At 35.3% G+C, this 17,766-nt stretch overlaps 2 protein-coding genes across 4 annotated transcripts; one reads left to right on the forward strand and one right to left on the reverse strand.

Annotated features, from left to right (window-relative positions):
- Positions 1-1,324: 1,324 nt before the first annotated feature.
- Positions 1,325-3,521, forward strand: LOC18041848 (guanine deaminase). The gene is made up of 5 exons (XM_006432986.2): positions 1,325-1,486; positions 1,844-1,903; positions 2,170-2,360; positions 2,977-3,081; positions 3,185-3,521. The coding sequence occupies exons 1-5, from the start codon at positions 1,471-1,473 to the stop codon at positions 3,371-3,373; spliced, it is 561 nt and encodes a 186-aa protein (XP_006433049.1). The 5' UTR covers positions 1,325-1,470; the 3' UTR covers positions 3,374-3,521.
- A 221-nt stretch (positions 3,522-3,742) lies between these two features.
- On the reverse strand, positions 3,743-17,703 carry LOC18042080 (protein transport protein Sec24-like At4g32640). Of its 3 annotated transcripts, XM_024184729.1 has the most exons (26): positions 17,441-17,703; positions 16,313-17,136; positions 16,086-16,264; positions 15,048-15,278; positions 14,824-14,898; positions 14,604-14,702; positions 13,976-14,087; positions 13,252-13,379; positions 12,672-12,791; positions 11,927-12,007; positions 11,316-11,393; positions 11,064-11,156; positions 10,543-10,597; positions 10,277-10,353; positions 8,918-8,989; positions 8,700-8,783; positions 8,165-8,284; positions 7,962-8,030; positions 7,427-7,504; positions 7,115-7,253; positions 6,634-6,798; positions 5,891-6,033; positions 5,626-5,805; positions 4,923-5,011; positions 4,719-4,750; positions 3,743-4,111 (listed from the first exon to the last, which is right to left on the reverse strand). In XM_024184729.1, exons 2-26 carry the CDS (start codon positions 17,067-17,069, stop codon positions 4,002-4,004), a joined length of 3,366 nt encoding a protein of 1,121 aa, XP_024040497.1. In that variant the 5' UTR covers positions 17,070-17,136; positions 17,441-17,703; the 3' UTR covers positions 3,743-4,001. The 3 variants fall into 3 exon arrangements, with proteins under 3 accessions (XP_024040497.1, XP_024040498.1, XP_006433050.1); XM_024184730.1 differs by having other exon boundaries at positions 3,744-4,111; positions 5,755-5,805; positions 16,086-17,136; XM_006432987.2 differs by having other exon boundaries at positions 3,744-4,111; positions 16,086-17,136.
- Between the last annotated feature and the right edge of the window lie 63 nt (positions 17,704-17,766).

Genomic DNA, 17,766 nt, shown 5'->3' on the forward strand with positions numbered 1-17,766 from the left:
GCAATTTGCCCAACTACCAAGTTCTGTGGCCCTAAATTTAACAAGCATTGCTAGATAACCAACAATGTGAAAAATAGATTTGTTAGGTCATGCTCATAGATCAACCTTACCAACCCACCCTCAGATATGAAAGCACTTTTAGTTCTCTTAAAATAAAAAAATCAAGATAAATTTTGGGATGACCACCAAAAAAATATATATATTTAGGTTACATTATGATACAATTTATATCAACTTAAAGTTGTGTAATCAATAATAAAAGTAGAATAAGTTATATTATATTTGAGTTTTTAGTAATAACTTTGGGGTTAATGTCAGTTACATCATACTATAACTTAATAAGATAAAAAAAAAATGTATTTATTTTGACTAGATTAATTACCCAGATCACTTGATGATACAATATTGTTCCATCATATTTTTTCACTAAATTAATCTTTTATTATTTTGTCCACTTTAACCTACATTAAATTATTTAATTCTCTTGTATGTATGCGTGAGATTCTCAATAATATTTGGAGGCAGATTTAGATCCTATTTGTGATTGAGGTGTTGTAATTTTTAAGTTACAATTGTTGTGGAAAAAAAATTATAACTATAAAACAAAAGTTGATAATATGTAGTTAATATAAATTTTAAATAATAATTTTGACAAAATTATTAAACAAATAATAGATTTCTATTATATAAGTGAAAAATTATATCAACATATCTTTAAAGATACAACAGTTAGTGTTTACTAAATATTTTATTGCTGTAACATAAAAGATACATCTATCCAACCTCAATATCAAATGCACTCTTAATTTGTTCAAACCCCAAATACTTTAATTGCACTATATCATAAATATCCATACAAGATCTCAATAAAGAATGACGATACGACTACAAATTCTTGTACAAATTTATCTTGTACAAATTGATTTGATATTAATTCATTGGTTGAATGAAAATACAAAATAATAAAAATAAATCACGTGGGCAGAAAAAAATTTAATTCAACCAATTTTATTATGCCACATCAGTTTGTACAAAATAAATTTGTACAAAAATTTATGACTATATTATTACTCCTCAATAAAATTTTAGTTAAAATTAATATTGTTTAATAATAATAATAATAATAACAATCTCAAATTTTACAAGAGTTTATATTTTTCATGTTGTCAAATTGACATGTCAATTCATCGAAAAAGGAAAAGAAAACAAAACAAAAAGAGTGAATCGGTAGAGGAAGATTCCTTCTTGTCCTTTTCTAAATATTTGGGTGGGCGGTTGAAAACTTCCATTTTCGATTTTTGTTTTTCACATATTGTTTTATTAGCATTTATAGAACTTTGACTCGTGGCTCTGCTTTTCCAAGTTTCTTCTTCTCCCTACACGCTTTCCTTCTATCTTTCGCAGCCATTTCTTGACTAACCATTTCCTTGTTTGCTCTCATTTCTCTCCCATTCATCTCAAATTCCCACCATGGAAGATGCTAACTGTATGTTCTTGATGTTCTTGTTTCATGTTTCTTTCCATTTCTTTCTTCTTTATTTTTGCTGACGGGGGTCGTATCTTTCAATCTTTTAATTCTTGCTTGATTTTGGTAGTTTATAAATCAATATATGTGTGTGTATGCAATTATGCATTTGCCTTATTTAGCCTTTGATACTGTTCTTTGCAAATGGACTCCATTTATAGCTGGCTTGCTGCTAAGACATATAAAGTTAGAATCTGGGGTTGTGTTTCTTTTGTTTTCCAAAGTTAACTGGAGACTTTTCTTATTACTATTGTTTTTAAACTTCAAAGAATCTGAGTGATTGATATGATGATATTATATTTCTGTTTTGTTCAACAGCGGTGGAAACTAAAGACGGAGCTATTGCTGTTGCTCCTGCATTTCCAGGTCATCAGGAAGGTAATGCCAAGATTTATGTCTATATGATAAAGATGTTTAAAGTATTTCAGGTTCAAGCCTGTTTGTTTGTATATCTTCCTGGATTTTGAATGGTTTATTGTCAATGTATTGATCCTCGTTATTGAATTGTTTTCGTTTGTATTCGGTAGATCATATTCTGGTTCCCATTGTGGGGTCTCAAGTCTAATTTCGACTGCTACAAGTTCTTTTGTTTTTCTTAGTCCTATCAGCTACCACCATTTCATTTTTGGTTATTGTTTGATCAGCTGTAAAGGATAGGGACCATAAATTCTTAACAAGAGCTGTTGAAGAAGCATATAAAGGGGTTGAATGTGGAGATGGTGGACCGTTTGGTGCAGTAGTTGTTCGTAATGATGAAGTAGTTGTCAGCTGTCACAACATGGTATTGAATAACACTGATCCAACTGCACATGCGGAAGTTACAGCTATTAGAGAGGTTAGATTAAAAAATTTGTTTCTTCTTTATGTTCTTGTTCTTCTTGAGGAGCTGTCTTTGTGCAATTGTGCTCATGCACTTGTGAGTGTCCTGTTTCCTGAACTACATGGCTAGGCATAAGTTATTTTTTGTTTTGACTATTTAACTCTTAGTAGCTCTTTCCTTCTGTTTGTTAGGTAAGTTGGTTTCTGAAGCCTTCAACTTAGTTACGACATTTCAAGTCTTATCTGATATAGCCTTGTGAAAGTAATTGTTTAAAAGTTGAGTTTATGGACAACTTCTACGAGTTCGTCTTGTAATCCCTTTTACTACATGTATTGTTTACTTATCTTTTGTTCAACTTCAACATCAAGCATATACAGTGTGTCCATAATTGCATTGGTGGAATTCTCAAATGAGGTGTGAGTTTTTTATTGTGTAAATCTGGTTGTAAGCACAGTTCCTTCATCTCTGAATTGATCCCGTGATTCAAGCTGTTCCTGTGAAGACACATCTCTAATGCTAGAGTATACAGCTTGTTTTCTACCTTTTTTTATTTTAGAGTCAGCATCGCAAAACGAATATTCTTCAAAGGGCATGCGTGTGGTTCTAATGGTTGAAATGATCTGTGTCTCAGGCATGCAAGAAGCTTAATCAAATTGAGCTCGCAGACTGTGAGATATATGCTTCCTGTGAACCTTGCCCAATGTGCTTTGGTGCCATTCATCTTTCAAGAATCAAGGTCAGTCATCTAGTTTCAATTCATTTTCCTTTTACTCTCAAGATGCACCACCTTCTTCCTCACAAACAAAGCTTTTGATCATTCTTTCACATTTTACTTGCAGAGGTTGGTTTATGGAGCCAAAGCTGAAGCAGCTATAGCAATTGGATTTGATGATTTCATTGCTGATGCATTAAGAGGCACTGGTTTTTATCAGAAGGCTCAGTTGGAGATAAAAAAGGCGGACGGCACCGGGGCCGCCATTGCAGAACAAGTATTTGAGAAGACAAAGGCCAAATTTCAACTGTACTAATTTCCTTCACTTAAACTGTGTGATTAAAAGACAAGACAGTGGATGCAGTATGTAGAAACTTCTTAATCTCTCTGTACATTGGTCACATTCTGAATTTGATCATCTGACAGAATTTTCATGGTAATGAATTTCGTAGGACCGCAACAAATGCAAACACCGCATGCTTTCAATTGACCATTTTTCGAAAACACTAATTGATTTATCATATTATTCAATTACTGTATGTATGTACTTCACAAAAATGTATTTAAAAAAATCAACAAGACACGAGGTCCATCTCGGAGGGTTTTGAAAAAAAAAAAATTGCATATTGTTCCTTGCCCACTGTTTTCTGTAGGGAACTAAAAGGAAAATGACAAACAAAATAAATAAAACAAAAAAACTTTAATATTTATTACTGTCACTGATCTTACAAATATATGCTTGGCTAGGCCGGCTAGGCCAGCTACGCTAGCAGAACCTCTCGTCACAAAAACCTGCTGATCTTGCTTCTCGGAATATATAGGATAGTGCTGATCCCAGGTACAGGAACAATAAAAAAAATGGACTTTCCTCCTGTATGAGTCAATTTTGGCCTCTGCAGATGCGATCAAAACTTTGTCCACTAAACAAGTAAAGCATAAAATGATCAAGACATCTTAAGTTGAATTTGTCGATGGATGTTTATTAGGAACTCGACATAAGATTGCCCGCCAGTAGGAATCTTGTCTTCAACCAAATATGAGAAGAACACCATCCCTGCAATTTAAATGAAATAAATGTAAATGGATGTCAGAATAACTTTGCATGATCAATGAGGAACAATTAAAGCAATGCTTTTGTTCAACAAATTTATTGTCACCATCTTACAGACTATAGTCGAACTTTGAGGTTACAGGAAGGAATCAATTATGTACAGCTAAATTAAGTTGCATATAAGCCTGCGGTACTGCAATTCTTTCTAATTATTTTTATTGTAATCAATTGCTTTACAAGTTAAGAGTGCAGAAGCGTAGGCATGAAGGGACATCTACTGATCCTGATCTCTTATGTAATGAGAGTCCAATCAAAGTGGACATTCAATCATATCTTGTTGACCATTCCAAATTTTTGGGATTGCCACTGGACTATGCAAGTCATATGATAAAGATTTAATATCCAAAAAGAGAGAAATTTAAGAAAAAAAGAGGAAGAAGAGAGAAGAAAGACATGCAAGTAGATCTGAGTAGATCTGGTGGCCATGAAAATACAAGGTCCTGGTAATTATGTAACAGGGATAACATGGCATTATTGTAAACACGTAGTAGTAGCCTTGCAAGATAGATAATTCCCTAATTAGGACAAAAGAGTATTCTAATGCACTGACCTGAAGGATCTCCTTTCTTGCACAGCTTTAACCTGTGAGAAGATGAAACAAAGAGTTACCAAGTACTGACTAATTGAGAAATCACTAGAAAATCTAATATAGAGTACAAACAAACTGTACTTTTATGTTCAAGAACCCCTAAAAAAAAATTAATAATAATAAACAATAAATAAATAAATAAAGAAAGAAAAAAACTCGTTCTACCGTAGATAGGAACATCTTTGGCGTCTTATCTCATTTATTACGTCATTCAATTTCTTTGATAGTGGATTGTCATATTGCTGTAGCACAAACTGCATAAACAAATTATACTTATTAGTCACAAAATGACAAGTTGCATTACAAAAGAGGTAAGAGGTAACAGAAAATGATTGATGGAAGGTGGAAGAGGAAAAGAAGAAAGCTAGCCCAGCAAGTCTATCATCCAGATAAAGATTGGCCAGAAAAAGTCGTTTTATTACAGAGTTTATCCAACAATCACACAAAATCAAGTATCGGGGATGCTATAACACACAATTATCAAGATTAAGGATGGACTAAATCTGAGCACCAGCAACTACTGGCATCAATATCTACCACATGAGCCTGCAAATGAAAAGTTCACGGCCTCAAATAAATCTGGTCAAGTTTTGCTACCGTACAATGTCCAACTTTTACCTATAAAATGTTAACTTAGCCAAATAAGAAAAGCTAGAAACTTTTCAAACTAAATAATATGTAATCATTCAGTCTTAAATTTATGCTGTAGTCTCCTAATAGTCCTCTATTGGGACAGTACTAAACGGAATATTTCCAAGTTCTGGTGCTCAGACTTTGGAGTTGGTGAGAATACAACCTACTATAAAATGACAACAATAATACTTGTGAAATGTAAAATATTTCCCGGGCATTATTATCATCAAACTACCTGAGTTGGAACTTCATCAACCGAGGATATGCCGAACAGTTGATGCAAGATACTTGAATCCACAGAGCTCCCAATATATATTAAAGCATCCTCCCCATTCTCAAGAAGATAGATTCCCTCATCACTCACGTGTTCACTAGAAAGAGGAAGGAATGGAGGAATAATAGACCCATCTTCTCCCTGCCAATTACAGAAAGTTAACAAAGGTTTCATGAACATATTTGGAAGACCATAAAGCATAAAAAGAAGCTTCAGAGACGAATACCTTGTCAAGGTCATGGATAGCCACCATCCTTGGGTACACAAATGGAACCGCAAAAGGAATAGAAACAGAAGAAACATAAGTTATCCAAAAAGATCGATCATCTATTCTGCCATCAGTTCGCAATCCTGTACTTTTAATTAATGCTGAAGATCCACAAAAGAAAGCATTATGTCAACCCACGTTATCCTTTAACAAATGCTCTTAACAAAAAATACTGAACTAAAACTACTTCCCACAACTTGTAACTCCCCCATATTGAGATTATGTTTGAGAATAATGAGATTAATTAGGACAAGAAATACCCTAGCAACCAAAAAAGTGAAGACCTCAAACTACTGAAAGACAGTAAAAACTTAGGAAACAGTAATCAGTAATCTTCGAATAATTTCATTAAACTCAGTTTACATACTAAAGCATGTAAGGCATCTCTAACCAGCACAATGTTACTTATGTCATCTTAACCAATTTTGTAGATGCCAAACCTACTAAAAATTAAACATACGTAGATACTTTCAATCCTCCTAACACATTCCTAAACAATCCCACAACATTAATGGTAATGAATGACAATAGTGAGGAAAAAATAATGCAGGAATGGATGTTCAGTTACCATGTCAATAGCTCACGTACAAGTATCAGAAAACAAACAGAATATATAAAAGATGTTAGCTTTACGCAAGTGCCAAGCACCATAATATATTCAAACAGCTAAGCACAAAACGAATGAACATTATAGTATTTACCAAGGGTGTACAAAGGCAAAAGCTTCAGAGCCTCTGGAAGAATAAGCTGCCCAGATGATGATACTGTTGCACAAAATTTACGATATGAAACCAGAGCATTTACGCAAAGGTTCATCATTTGTTCCCGGACATTTGCTAGTGGGGTTGAAGGAATTTCACTTGCCGCTACAAACAGAGTACAATGAAGAAGGAAAAGGATAAGCATTGTGAAACTTTATCATATTGAATAACTAGAAAAGGAACTCTACATCTTTTAGGAGATAAATATTCACATAGCTAGGCAGAAGCTCATGCACAAGCAAAGAAAGCATGTGATGATGCCATCAAATATTGATAAAAGAAAATAAGAAATATTAGAACAATCACACTTATATCGTAGATGTTGAAAACTAAGAAAAATGATTATGCTGCTAATGAGATTAGGAAAATTGTATAGAAAGTAGAAAGAAGACGACAAAGATAAATACACAAATAGATATACCTTGCTTCATAAAACATGTAAATTGAGTATCCAAGTCAGCTGAACGGTACAGATTACTTAAATTACTGGTGCATGGCAAAGATAAAGTTGTAACTCGAATTCGTCTTTGGCCATAAACAGTGGTATAAAGAAGGGCGCACTGACAAATGAAAATAACATAATCATCCAATTAGAAACGCTGATTACAAGATGCTAAAAGACCTTACAAAAAGCTTCATATGCTAATAAGCAATGTAAGGATTAGAAACCAGTGTTAGCTTGTAAAAATTTAAGCCTTAACATTCTGACTTAGAGGGGAGAAAAAGTTAATACCTGAAAAGCACATTCTGAGCCATCCTGCAATTTATCATCATGCTTTAAGGTTACCATTATAGCTTTGTTACAGTCAATCTGCAAAGTAAAAAGGACAACTTATTGGTTAAAAACTCAAACATTAAAATAGCTAGCAAAATATGCTGTGTCACTATAACATATATAAGTAACAGTAGTTGGAGAATTGAAATCAGGAAAAAGAATGAAAAAGGCAAGGTGGAGTGTCATTAATACAGTGCATCGGCTGCACTGAGACTGTCAAAAAGAAGAGATCCCAAATATCATCTTAACACCCAATAAATCAGATTAAGGATATCTCTAAAAATAATAGCAATAACAATAACAATAGTGATACATCATGTCACTAACATACTTTCAAATTCTAACTAAATCAGTTTGCAGGATGGCCCAAATTAGGGTTGCATGATCCATGAAAAGCCAATGCTTAGTGACACTAAGCATTCATGGAGAAAAGGGATTGACATTATCACCATAAAACATAATGAAAGTCAACAGTTTGACAGAATATACAAACCGCAGGTAGGTCAATGTCTGTTGGAATCCGTTTGCAGAAGTTCCCATGGTATTCTTGGACTTGGATGCCCTATAAAAGAATATAAGAAAATTAATCTACAACAAAAGGCATTCTGAAAATGACAATTTTCATGTTCATGATTGTAATGAAAGGGAGGGAGGAAATTTAAAAAAAAAAAAAAGAAGAAAAGTTCAGATCAATACCTGGCTGCATCTGACGCGCATTACTGCCTCAAATCCCTGGGGCCTTGTGATGTTCCATCTAAGGTCATTGTACAATTTTGCAGGATCAGAAAGCGCTGAAAATGGGTAGTAATAATAAACCTGGAAAAAGAATGAAACATGTTATATGAAAAATAACCCAAAAGCACAAGAAATTTTTTTTTTTTAGAGGGGAGAGGGGGAAAAAGGCAGAAAAAAACAAACATATTTAAATGCTTCATTTTTCCTTTTTCTTTTAACCCTTTTTCCACTCACATGTCTACTTATTCTACAACCTATGAATAGTTTCAGTTGAGCACGCTTATTTTAGCACGAGTAAGATACGAGATAAGTAAACAACCCAGTACTTTCCATGTTCCTTTCATTAGCATACTAATGTGGCAAAGACTAGCAGCATCAGCTCATACAGTGATTAGAACTTAAAAGCCAATTATTTTAGGACACAGCACTGAGAATATAGGACAAATAATTCAAGTCAATTTCTCAGAAAAGACACCAAGGCTAGAAGAGCCATTACCTGTCCTCCAGTAGTTTTCGGGATAACAGAGATGGAAGCAATGTCTACATAAGTCTGGGTAGTGATAAAAACATCAACACAGACCTGGAACATGTTGAAACCAACAAAAAAATAAACACATAAATTATGCTCAGTTCAAATATCAGATAATACCTACGTCAAAATTTTTGTAAGTCTAAGATCACAATTAAGAAATAAAAAATGACTCAGGACTTCACCTGATACTCTGCAAATTCAATTGCCATTGCCTTCAAAGTTTTATCAGCTGGTTGAAGTAACTTATGCGTCTCCTGAAATCCAACAAATGAAATATTACTTCAACCTGCAATCATATGATTATAATCTGCTGTTGCATATAAACCGGAAGACAATTTATTCTGTTGATACAGAATAATCAACGAGAAAACAAAATTAACTGCTTAACCAAAAAAGTTACAGAAACAGAAATGAAAACCTTAATAGATCTAGGAATTAGGGGAAAATCAGAGAAAAGATCTCTCAAGTAATTTACGTATAGCAATTTTTTCATTGGTTCCTTCTCATTTTCTTCCAATTCACAATTCACATCATGACACAATAAACTTCTTAACTTCTTTGAAACAAAAACTAGAAGCCAGGCAGCCAGCACATAACCATAAAAGATGCACAAGTTAAACCTTAAAATGATTTTAAAAAAACAAAAAGAAATAAAAAAGAAGTTCTAGCCAATTTTGAAAAACAGTATTGGTTTTTGATCATGACTTCTGAGGTCATCTGTATTTGGCATATCTTCAAGCATCTCTGCAAGCGGAATCATAGAAAAGATCTGGTAGGGACTCAATAAATCAATTTCTTGTGCCCCTTTTTTTTGGATAAGAAACTCAAAGATGTATTAATGAAGAAGATTTAAAACAGATAGTGGACCAGCTGTCCACTAAGAAAACAGAAACTAGGACTATTTGTGTATACAAAAGTATACCCAATCACCTCCATACAAGGCTAGAACCAAATATAACTCCCTATCTCAAAACCCCATCCCAGTTAAAATGTATGTAGAAAAAGGATGAAGATTTGAAACAGATAATGGAACAACTGTCCACTACGAAAGCAAAAACTAGGACTATTTGCTAGAATCAGATATAACTCTCTTATCTCAAAACCCCATCCCAGTAAAATTTACTTAGAAAAAGGATGAATCTTGAAACTGCTTACAAACTAAAGCCCAAAGTGAAGCAAAAAGATGGACAGTATCCCGCAGTTCTTCATTCTGCACTTTTCCACTCCAAAATATGAACATTTTTCTCCTCAATTTCTTGTGCAATTAACATCCTCCTAATGGTCGGACGACACATACTTTGGTGATCTTTGGAGGAAAGAAAGGACATAACAGTTTCTGGTAATCACATCAAGTCAATGACAACTATACAATGCTCTATGCTTAGGAGAACTTAGTGGAATGCGCACAATTGAGTATTGACTTACGGTCACCCATTCTCATCTAAATGATAACAATATTACATGCACAAGGAGATATCATATGCTGTACTATAACTCAAGAACACACGGATGGCAGGAGAATATAACAAATAAATTCATACCTTTTCTCCTGATGAGATATTGCTTCTTCCTTCAGCCTCTCTAGCAGAAAGGGCTCCAATACCAACTGAAGGCAAGACTGTTAAAATACAGAGCATTATTAGAAATTACAAACCATTCCAAGCCACAGGATTTCAGTAAAAGATCCCAAAAGAAAGTGAATAAGCTGCCCATAACAACTCCTCCATATAACTGAACCATGTTGCAACAATCATGCATTTGAATGGAACAACATCAGGAAACTTGGGAAAAAAATGTATGGGCTTGCCTGATTGAAAGACCAGAAGTTTCCCTCCAGTACTCTTCAGAGCCAAGAAAGCTGCCTGAAATAGGAAGAAAAAGCCTCAAAGTATCTGAGATGTGTAGAATTTATGTATATGCATGTTGCATAGAATATTCAAGGTTCTGATTTATCTGACATATATGACCATGCCAGAGAGCCACATAAGTGAAAGGGCATATATATTGATACATGAAGATCAAGTCTTAAAAAGATTAAACAGAAAACTCGACAAAAGCAAAATATTTTATGTAACATATTTTTTCTTTTCCTACATAGTGATCCAAAATCATTTTTCCACTCTTGGAGACCCAGCAATAACATAATGACACAGTAATCATTCTAAAATGCGATCTCTAAAATTAATTATCTAAAAGTTTTTTCTGATTTAGCCTGTTTTCAGGTGACATCTAAACAATGATCTACCTGTTCGAGATTGCACACACAAACACACTCAGACACTCTTATGGGAAAAGAATAAGAAAGAAAAAAGGAAGAAATTGGGATACCTTGACTGCTGCACCGAAGGCTGACTCGGCAGTTCTGTTGTTCTGAAACATGCTAGGAATGCTTTCCAGCAATAGCTCTAAATGTTGACGGCACTATATCCATACAAGAACAAACCAATATTAGTGGAAGTTAGTTGAAAATTTCTCAAACAACAAACATATAACAAATTATAATTTTATTAAATTAGACTTAAAAACTTCTAAAGATACAACCAAACAGAATGAAATGACCCAAAAATCTAGAAATCTCACCTCAGAAACTGGAACAATAATATCAGATTGTAAAGGAGTATAAACATCTTCTACATCAGGGACAATGAGCATCAATGGCTGCAAAAATATATCAAAATCAAAATGAGCCAGAAACAAATTTTACATGGCACAACCAAATACTAAACAAACAAAAGTTTAATAGATAGGTATCAGGACCGATCAACAAGTTGAGGTTGTCGGAGCTAGTTGGTTCAATAGGTAAAACCTTTTCGGGGGTGATACAGGAGCTTTAGGGTTCAAACCCCGCTCACATGAGTTAGTTTCCAGTCATAGAAGAGTGAAAAAGTTGAGTTTTATATAGGTATTACAAAATAGCATATTGAATATCCAAATGATGATTTCAACATTTGTTTTATGCGGAGTCATCTTATATAATAACAACAAATGATAGAGTTCACACTTGTGCACCAAAGCGGACTGGAAAATAGTGTAAAGCAAACATAAAAGGTATATTACTATACATCCAGGTAATTCAAACATCAAACTGCTTAATCTAGAGGAATAAAAATAATATTTCATTGTATTTCATTTCTGAAAGAAAAACATCAAATTAAAAGTTTTAAAGAGAAATAGCGCAAAATGGGTCAGACCTGCTGTAGCGCACGTTTCAAATTGTAGAAATGGATTGTGGAGTCAAATGTTGCAATTCCCACCATTGTTCGAGGACCTTCCTGCAGCAGCAGAAACATCAAATACCAGTTGTTAAATTGCCCTTAAGTTTTTCATATTTACGAGTCAACAGCCCTCGGAAAAAGCAAATAAGGATAGATTCTCTTCTTAAGTAAAAGAATTCAATTACAAGCAGAAGAGAATGACTGATTAGTGAACAAAAATAACTGCAAACTTTATTCACATTTCGAGTACATAAACAAACGAAAGTCAAATAAGGCGTGCTATGAGAAAAACAACACGATACTATTAGTTATTACCAGCTAGTGATTAATTTCCATCGTCAGCTTAATATAGCATGTAGTTTGGCAAAAACGGCCAAGGCCATATCTCAACTAATGTTTCTGCATGGAAGTTTTCTAAAAGGGACAAATGTGGCCTCAAGTCACTGCCAAGTTAAGATTCTATCTTAGCTATGATTTGACACAGTTCTAGAAAAGAATTAGGGCTCCACGGCTCCAATTAGGTTCACATCATCCAAGAAAGAGGAGCAAGAGATAAGTTCAAATCCATATTGAGTTTTCTTCCTCCATTTAGATAATCAGATATGAATTCCAATGTACAAAACTAATGTAGAGAGCAATTGTATGATTATGAATTCCAATGTGCTTTTTGAAACAGACTTATTGAAATGGTCAAATGCAATGGAAATAGACAAAAACTTACAGGCAGATCTGAAATAACTTGACTGATTGCACTGCAAGCTGCGGCAGTCGCACCAGTCTGTAAGGCATTCATGGATACATCAATAAGGAAGAAAAACACAGCCGGCATGGGATCACGAACCTGGTACAACATAAAAAAGAAGAGGGGAAAAAAATGAGATTTCTAGTGGCCTAGAGAAGAGAATACTGTCATAAATTACTTTGATCATGCAATAATTAGAGCATGATGTCTCATACAGAACCACACATGGCACCTACAATTGGACACTGATAATTTATGAAAGTATGTCATATTAACTGATCATTTTCTGTGGGAGTCAAAAATTATGGCAAAGAATGACCAGAGAGTTGCCAATCATGACCTATGTACTCACAAATTAAAAAGACTCTTCTACAGAAGTAGGACAAGTAACAAAAGGTGGACATTCATAAGCATCCAAAAGGATGCATGTTCACAATCACCCACTATGCTTACCATTAATGACTCCCATGTAATAGAATATAACAAAAATGTTATGAGAGGAATACAGTAAGAAATCATCTTTTCTTGAAGGCGCATAGATTTGAAAACATTAACCAACCATATATTCCTTTGTGGCAACAAATTCAACCGTCCCCCTACATAGCTCGGGCCTGTCATCAGCATCTCTACGCCTACCATCTGGACCTAGATTGCAGTGATAATCACGGGGAGTCTCATCGGTAAAACCTGCAAAAAGATAATGAAAAGTGAGGAAAGAAAGTCACACCCCTCCAACCGTCAAGCAAGTGTTCAGATGGCAGAATACTGCCAAATCGAAATACTACAGAGGCCTAAATATGATGAGAAGAATTTGACATATTTACAGAGACTCTTAGAAGACAACAACTACAATAGGAACTTTATTTTGCACAATCATCAAGAACCTCCTCATGCCATCAGGCAATCTATAGAACATTATTAGAGATAATGAGGATCCAATCAACTTTTCTAGGTCCATACTACAAGGTCTTTATAAGCTAACATTTCAATCATAGATATCAGACCTAAAACTAACAAACCAATGTGAAGAATGAGTAATAAACCAAGAAGAAAGGGTAGATTTTCAAAAGGAAAGGAAGAATGCGCAACAATAATAAGTCCTAACACAAAGCAAGAATGCCCGTTATATAATTAAAACTTTTTCCATTTGGGGAATGTGGAGAAAAGGAGAAGACAATGACCAATCCCAACCCCATACACAGGATTATGCTGAATACAAACAACCTTCTAAGGACACAGGATAGAAATGATAAAATGCAAAATGCAGCGATTATAAAACTGACCACATAAACTGCAGATGAACCTCCTTCCCTGATCAATGAACTTCATGAAAGGATTTATGTAGGCTTTGCAGCGAGAACATCGAACAGGACCCATGTCTCCAAAATCTACGATCTATGACAAGAAAAAATATATAAGCTGCAGGAAACAGATTCCTTTTTTTGAATATAAAATATTAGCAAGCAGATCTGCAGATGCAATCACTTGTCGGAACTTACAAGAGGGGTGAGTGACTTGGCATAATTTTAAAGAGACAATAATTATCCCCTCATTAAAAGAGTGGTGTATTCATTGAACACCCCTCCTCAAAAGGAAATAAACAAAACAATAGTTACTTTGAGAAGCAATTTTTCCCTAGCAAACAATTCAGTTATTGAAAGCCTAACATTCCCAGGAGCAAAATAACTGCAAAAACTTTGCATAGAAAACGTCAGGTTCTCCCCAAATTGCCCAGCACTAACCCCCAAATTTGAAGAAAAAGGCTCAGGAAAACCATGGACTTCACACGTAAATTTTGATTCACTAACCAATGAATGCATATATTTCTTTTTCTCAAAAGAGGAAAAAATAAAAAATAAACTGAAGCTATCAGATTTACAAGTGTAGGAGAAGAAATGTATCAAGCATTACTTGGATGGGCTCCTCAGATGGATGAGGAAGAGCCAAAGGTTGGACCAATAAAGCCAACTGCATGCCGGATGTTGTCAGAAGGTCATTAGTACATGGAATCTGTTGGAGAAATAAATCCTTATTAGTCTATAGTGTCATTCAATGATTTAAAATAGTAGTTCATAAATATATTATTCAATACAAAATGAATTCATTTAAATACTCAAAACTAGATTCTAACCTGGCTAATGGTGCATCTCATGTAGCGTGGACTGCAATTCCCCATGTCTCTAACAATGTATTCACTTGTTGCAGGCTTTACAAATATCATAGAAATAATTAGCAAAGAGAAGTATTTAATTAATTTAAATAGAGAGAGCAAAACAATTTTGAATAAGAAAAAAAGCAAAACCAAGAAAAAATTAGCAATTATTTCTTCTTAAAATTCAAAACCAAATTATGTACCGGAGGAGGATTAGCCTGATTTCCTTCACGAGTGTCATACAGGACCACCGTAGAACTGGGAACAGGCCGTGGAATTTGTTGAGGATCAATTTTCGATGATGCTGGCATAGGGGCTCCAGTTTGACCCATTGCAGGAGGCATATTCGTCATAGTTTGAGTTTGTAATGGCGGAGGCATACCAAACATTCTAGATGGTTGGGCTGAACCAGGAATTGATGATGATGGGCCAACCTAAAGCAACTCAAAAGTTCTAAATCCAGATCATTGATCAAAGAGAAAAGAAACAAATGCAGAGTCTCATACATTTTGTACTTAGTTATATGCAACAAATGCTCATGTAGTTTTGCCAAAATGTTATATATGTTAAACAGGTAAACAACCCTAACTAGTATGACAGAGCAAACATAAATGCAAATCATCATGAGGGAAACTGATCATAACACATAAATTCTCAAAATCCAAATAGAGTCCAGAAGCAAGTTTGGGTTTGAGTAAAACAATGAGAAAAATTTTAATGCAGGGAACCACTAGGACAAAGATCTCTGGATATAGAGCAATAGGTTGTAACCAGATGCAAGCACTCTCCTTCCTTCTGTAACTATTTCTTGTAAGAAAATTCCCTATTTTCTGTGGAAGAAAATAATTATCTATGACATCTTCTAATTTATGTGTCATTGATTGAATTTTTTCCCGTCTTTCAAAGAATATCACTTGCCTTCTTGTGTCACCATTTAATGTGACCATGCATAAAGACTACAAACTAATTCTGAAAAAATACCAAACATAATGCAAATATTCTAACTCAATTTTCTTACACTATAAATTTTATCTTAATATTTTTTCAAAAATCAATTAGAAGTTCAGAATACTCATTTTAAATTAAAGAACAGAAAAACTAACAGCAATTGACGTCAGCAAACTTACATAGCTACATATCGCTTAGGTAAGACAGCCTTACCACAACATGATCTGTAATTCAACAACCATAACTTTATTTTAGAAGTCCAAAGAAAAGAAACATGAATTTTTAAAGCTTACCGGCTGAGCTGACCATGTATGTGCCCCAAAAGGCGAAACTTGAGGCGGTCCTTGAGGAGATGGTGCAGGAAATGATGGTGCACCTGAAAATGGTGGTGTGCTTTGAGGAGCTGCTGAGAATGGTGGTGCGCTTTGAGGAGCTGCTGAGAATGGTGGTGCACTTGAGAAAGGTGGTGCATTTTGAGGAGCTGCTGAGAATGGTGGTGCACTTGAGAAAGGTGGTGCATTTTGAGGAGCTGCCGAGAATGGGGACTGCTGCACTGGAGGGAACCGCATACTTGGAGACTGCTGAGGAGATCGAGCTGATGTCAGCATTGATGGAGGACCAGCAGGTGGTGTCCGGGTTTGCTGTGCACCACTACCAGCTGGAGGAAAACGTGGTCCACCAGAAGCAGCAAATGCCATAGGCCCATTACTTGTCACACCATCAGAAGCGCCAGAAGGGGCAACATTCAAACCACTACTGAAAGGCAAAGAAGATGCAAGAGGAAACGGTCTAGCTCCTGGGGTTGCGCCAACTGGTCGAGTCAATGAACCTGAAGATGGGAAAGCACTGGATGGAGGCACTCCAGAAGTAGGAACCCCCACAGGGCCGCCTCCACCCATCGAAGAGGGAAAAGACCCGGGAGGAGGTCTGGAACCGAAAGGCAAAGATTGGCCCACAGGTGGCCCGAACGGTCGCACTGGAGCCACATTTGGAGGAAATGACTGTTGCGGGGTTCCTGCAGGTCTTGAAAGTGCACCAGGTGGTGGTGGGCCAGGGCGGGACATTGGTGGTGAAGGTGCTGTCACAGGAAATTGTGGTGATTGAGCAAATGGGGTCGGTCTAGGGCCTGAATTGGGCATCGAAACAGGTCTGTTTAGATTTAAATTCTGGAAATTATCAGATAATGAATTAGGGTTTTGTTGTAAATTAGGATTGTAGTTTGGCGGCGGCGGTGGTGGTTGTTGCCTTGGTGCCCCTGGAGGCACAGAAGCTGCCATTCTTGTGATCTATCAAGCTAAACTTTAAACTTCTCCTTGTTTAACTAATAAAAACCACTTTATCAACCTACCAACAACGAGAATCCAAACCCACCATCATCAGTAATCAATCACACCTAACAATTTAATTTTTTTTTCTCAAAATTTTACAGAAACGCATATATCACAAGCAGAATATCCCAAGAATAATCAATAAAGCAACAAACTTTATATCCAAACAAAAATCAACCGATCAGCGAAATAAACATACCACTCGAATTAATCGAAATTCACATGCACAAAACAGAATTCTTAATGCTTTCATTAATCTAAAACTCAAAACAATTAAAAAATAAAAACTTTTAGATGAGAGATGTAGAAGAGAGAAAAACCTTTGATGGGTTGAGCTCGGATCTGCTAATCTGCGAGGAGTGAAGCTAGTATTACAGATCTGTAACAACTGATGTGAGAAGATTTGGGAAGAAAAAAGGTAACTCAGTTTTGGATCGGCAATGAGAGATCACACAAGTGGGTATTCTGCGATTTACGATTGAAGAAGAAGAAGAAGGGCGGGTTTGTCTATTAACGGTTGCGGGTTTCGATGTGTTGTCCAAAATATTTTTTTTTTTTTTAAATGATAATGGTTAAATTTTTATTTTTTTCCTTTTTCCTGAGCGAAGTGCACTGTGTGTAACATGCGTGACTCTGTAACAGTTGT

Source organism: Citrus clementina, unplaced genomic scaffold (assembly GCF_000493195.1).
Source record: "Citrus clementina cultivar Clemenules unplaced genomic scaffold, Citrus_clementina_v1.0 scaffold_5, whole genome shotgun sequence".
NCBI classification, from domain to species: Eukaryota; Viridiplantae; Streptophyta; class Magnoliopsida; order Sapindales; family Rutaceae; genus Citrus; species Citrus x clementina.

Coding starts and splice junctions, on each gene's coding strand:
- LOC18041848 (XM_006432986.2), top strand. Junction 1,904..2,169: donor ATTTCCAGGTCATCAGGAAG/GTAATGCCAAGA, acceptor TTGTTTGATCAG/CTGTAAAGGATAGGGACCAT. Junction 3,082..3,184: donor TTCATCTTTCAAGAATCAAG/GTCAGTCATCTA, acceptor TTTTACTTGCAG/AGGTTGGTTTATGGAGCCAA.
- LOC18042080 (XM_006432987.2), bottom strand. CDS start 17,069: ATGGCAGCTTCTGTGCCTCCAGGGGCACCAAGGCAACAACCACCACCG. Junction 14,703..14,823: donor TGAGATGCACCATTAGCCAG/GTTAGAATCTAG, acceptor TTTCTCCAACAG/ATTCCATGTACTAATGACCT. Junction 4,751..4,922: donor CAAAGATGTTCCTATCTACG/GTAGAACGAGTT, acceptor ATCTTCTCACAG/GTTAAAGCTGTGCAAGAAAG.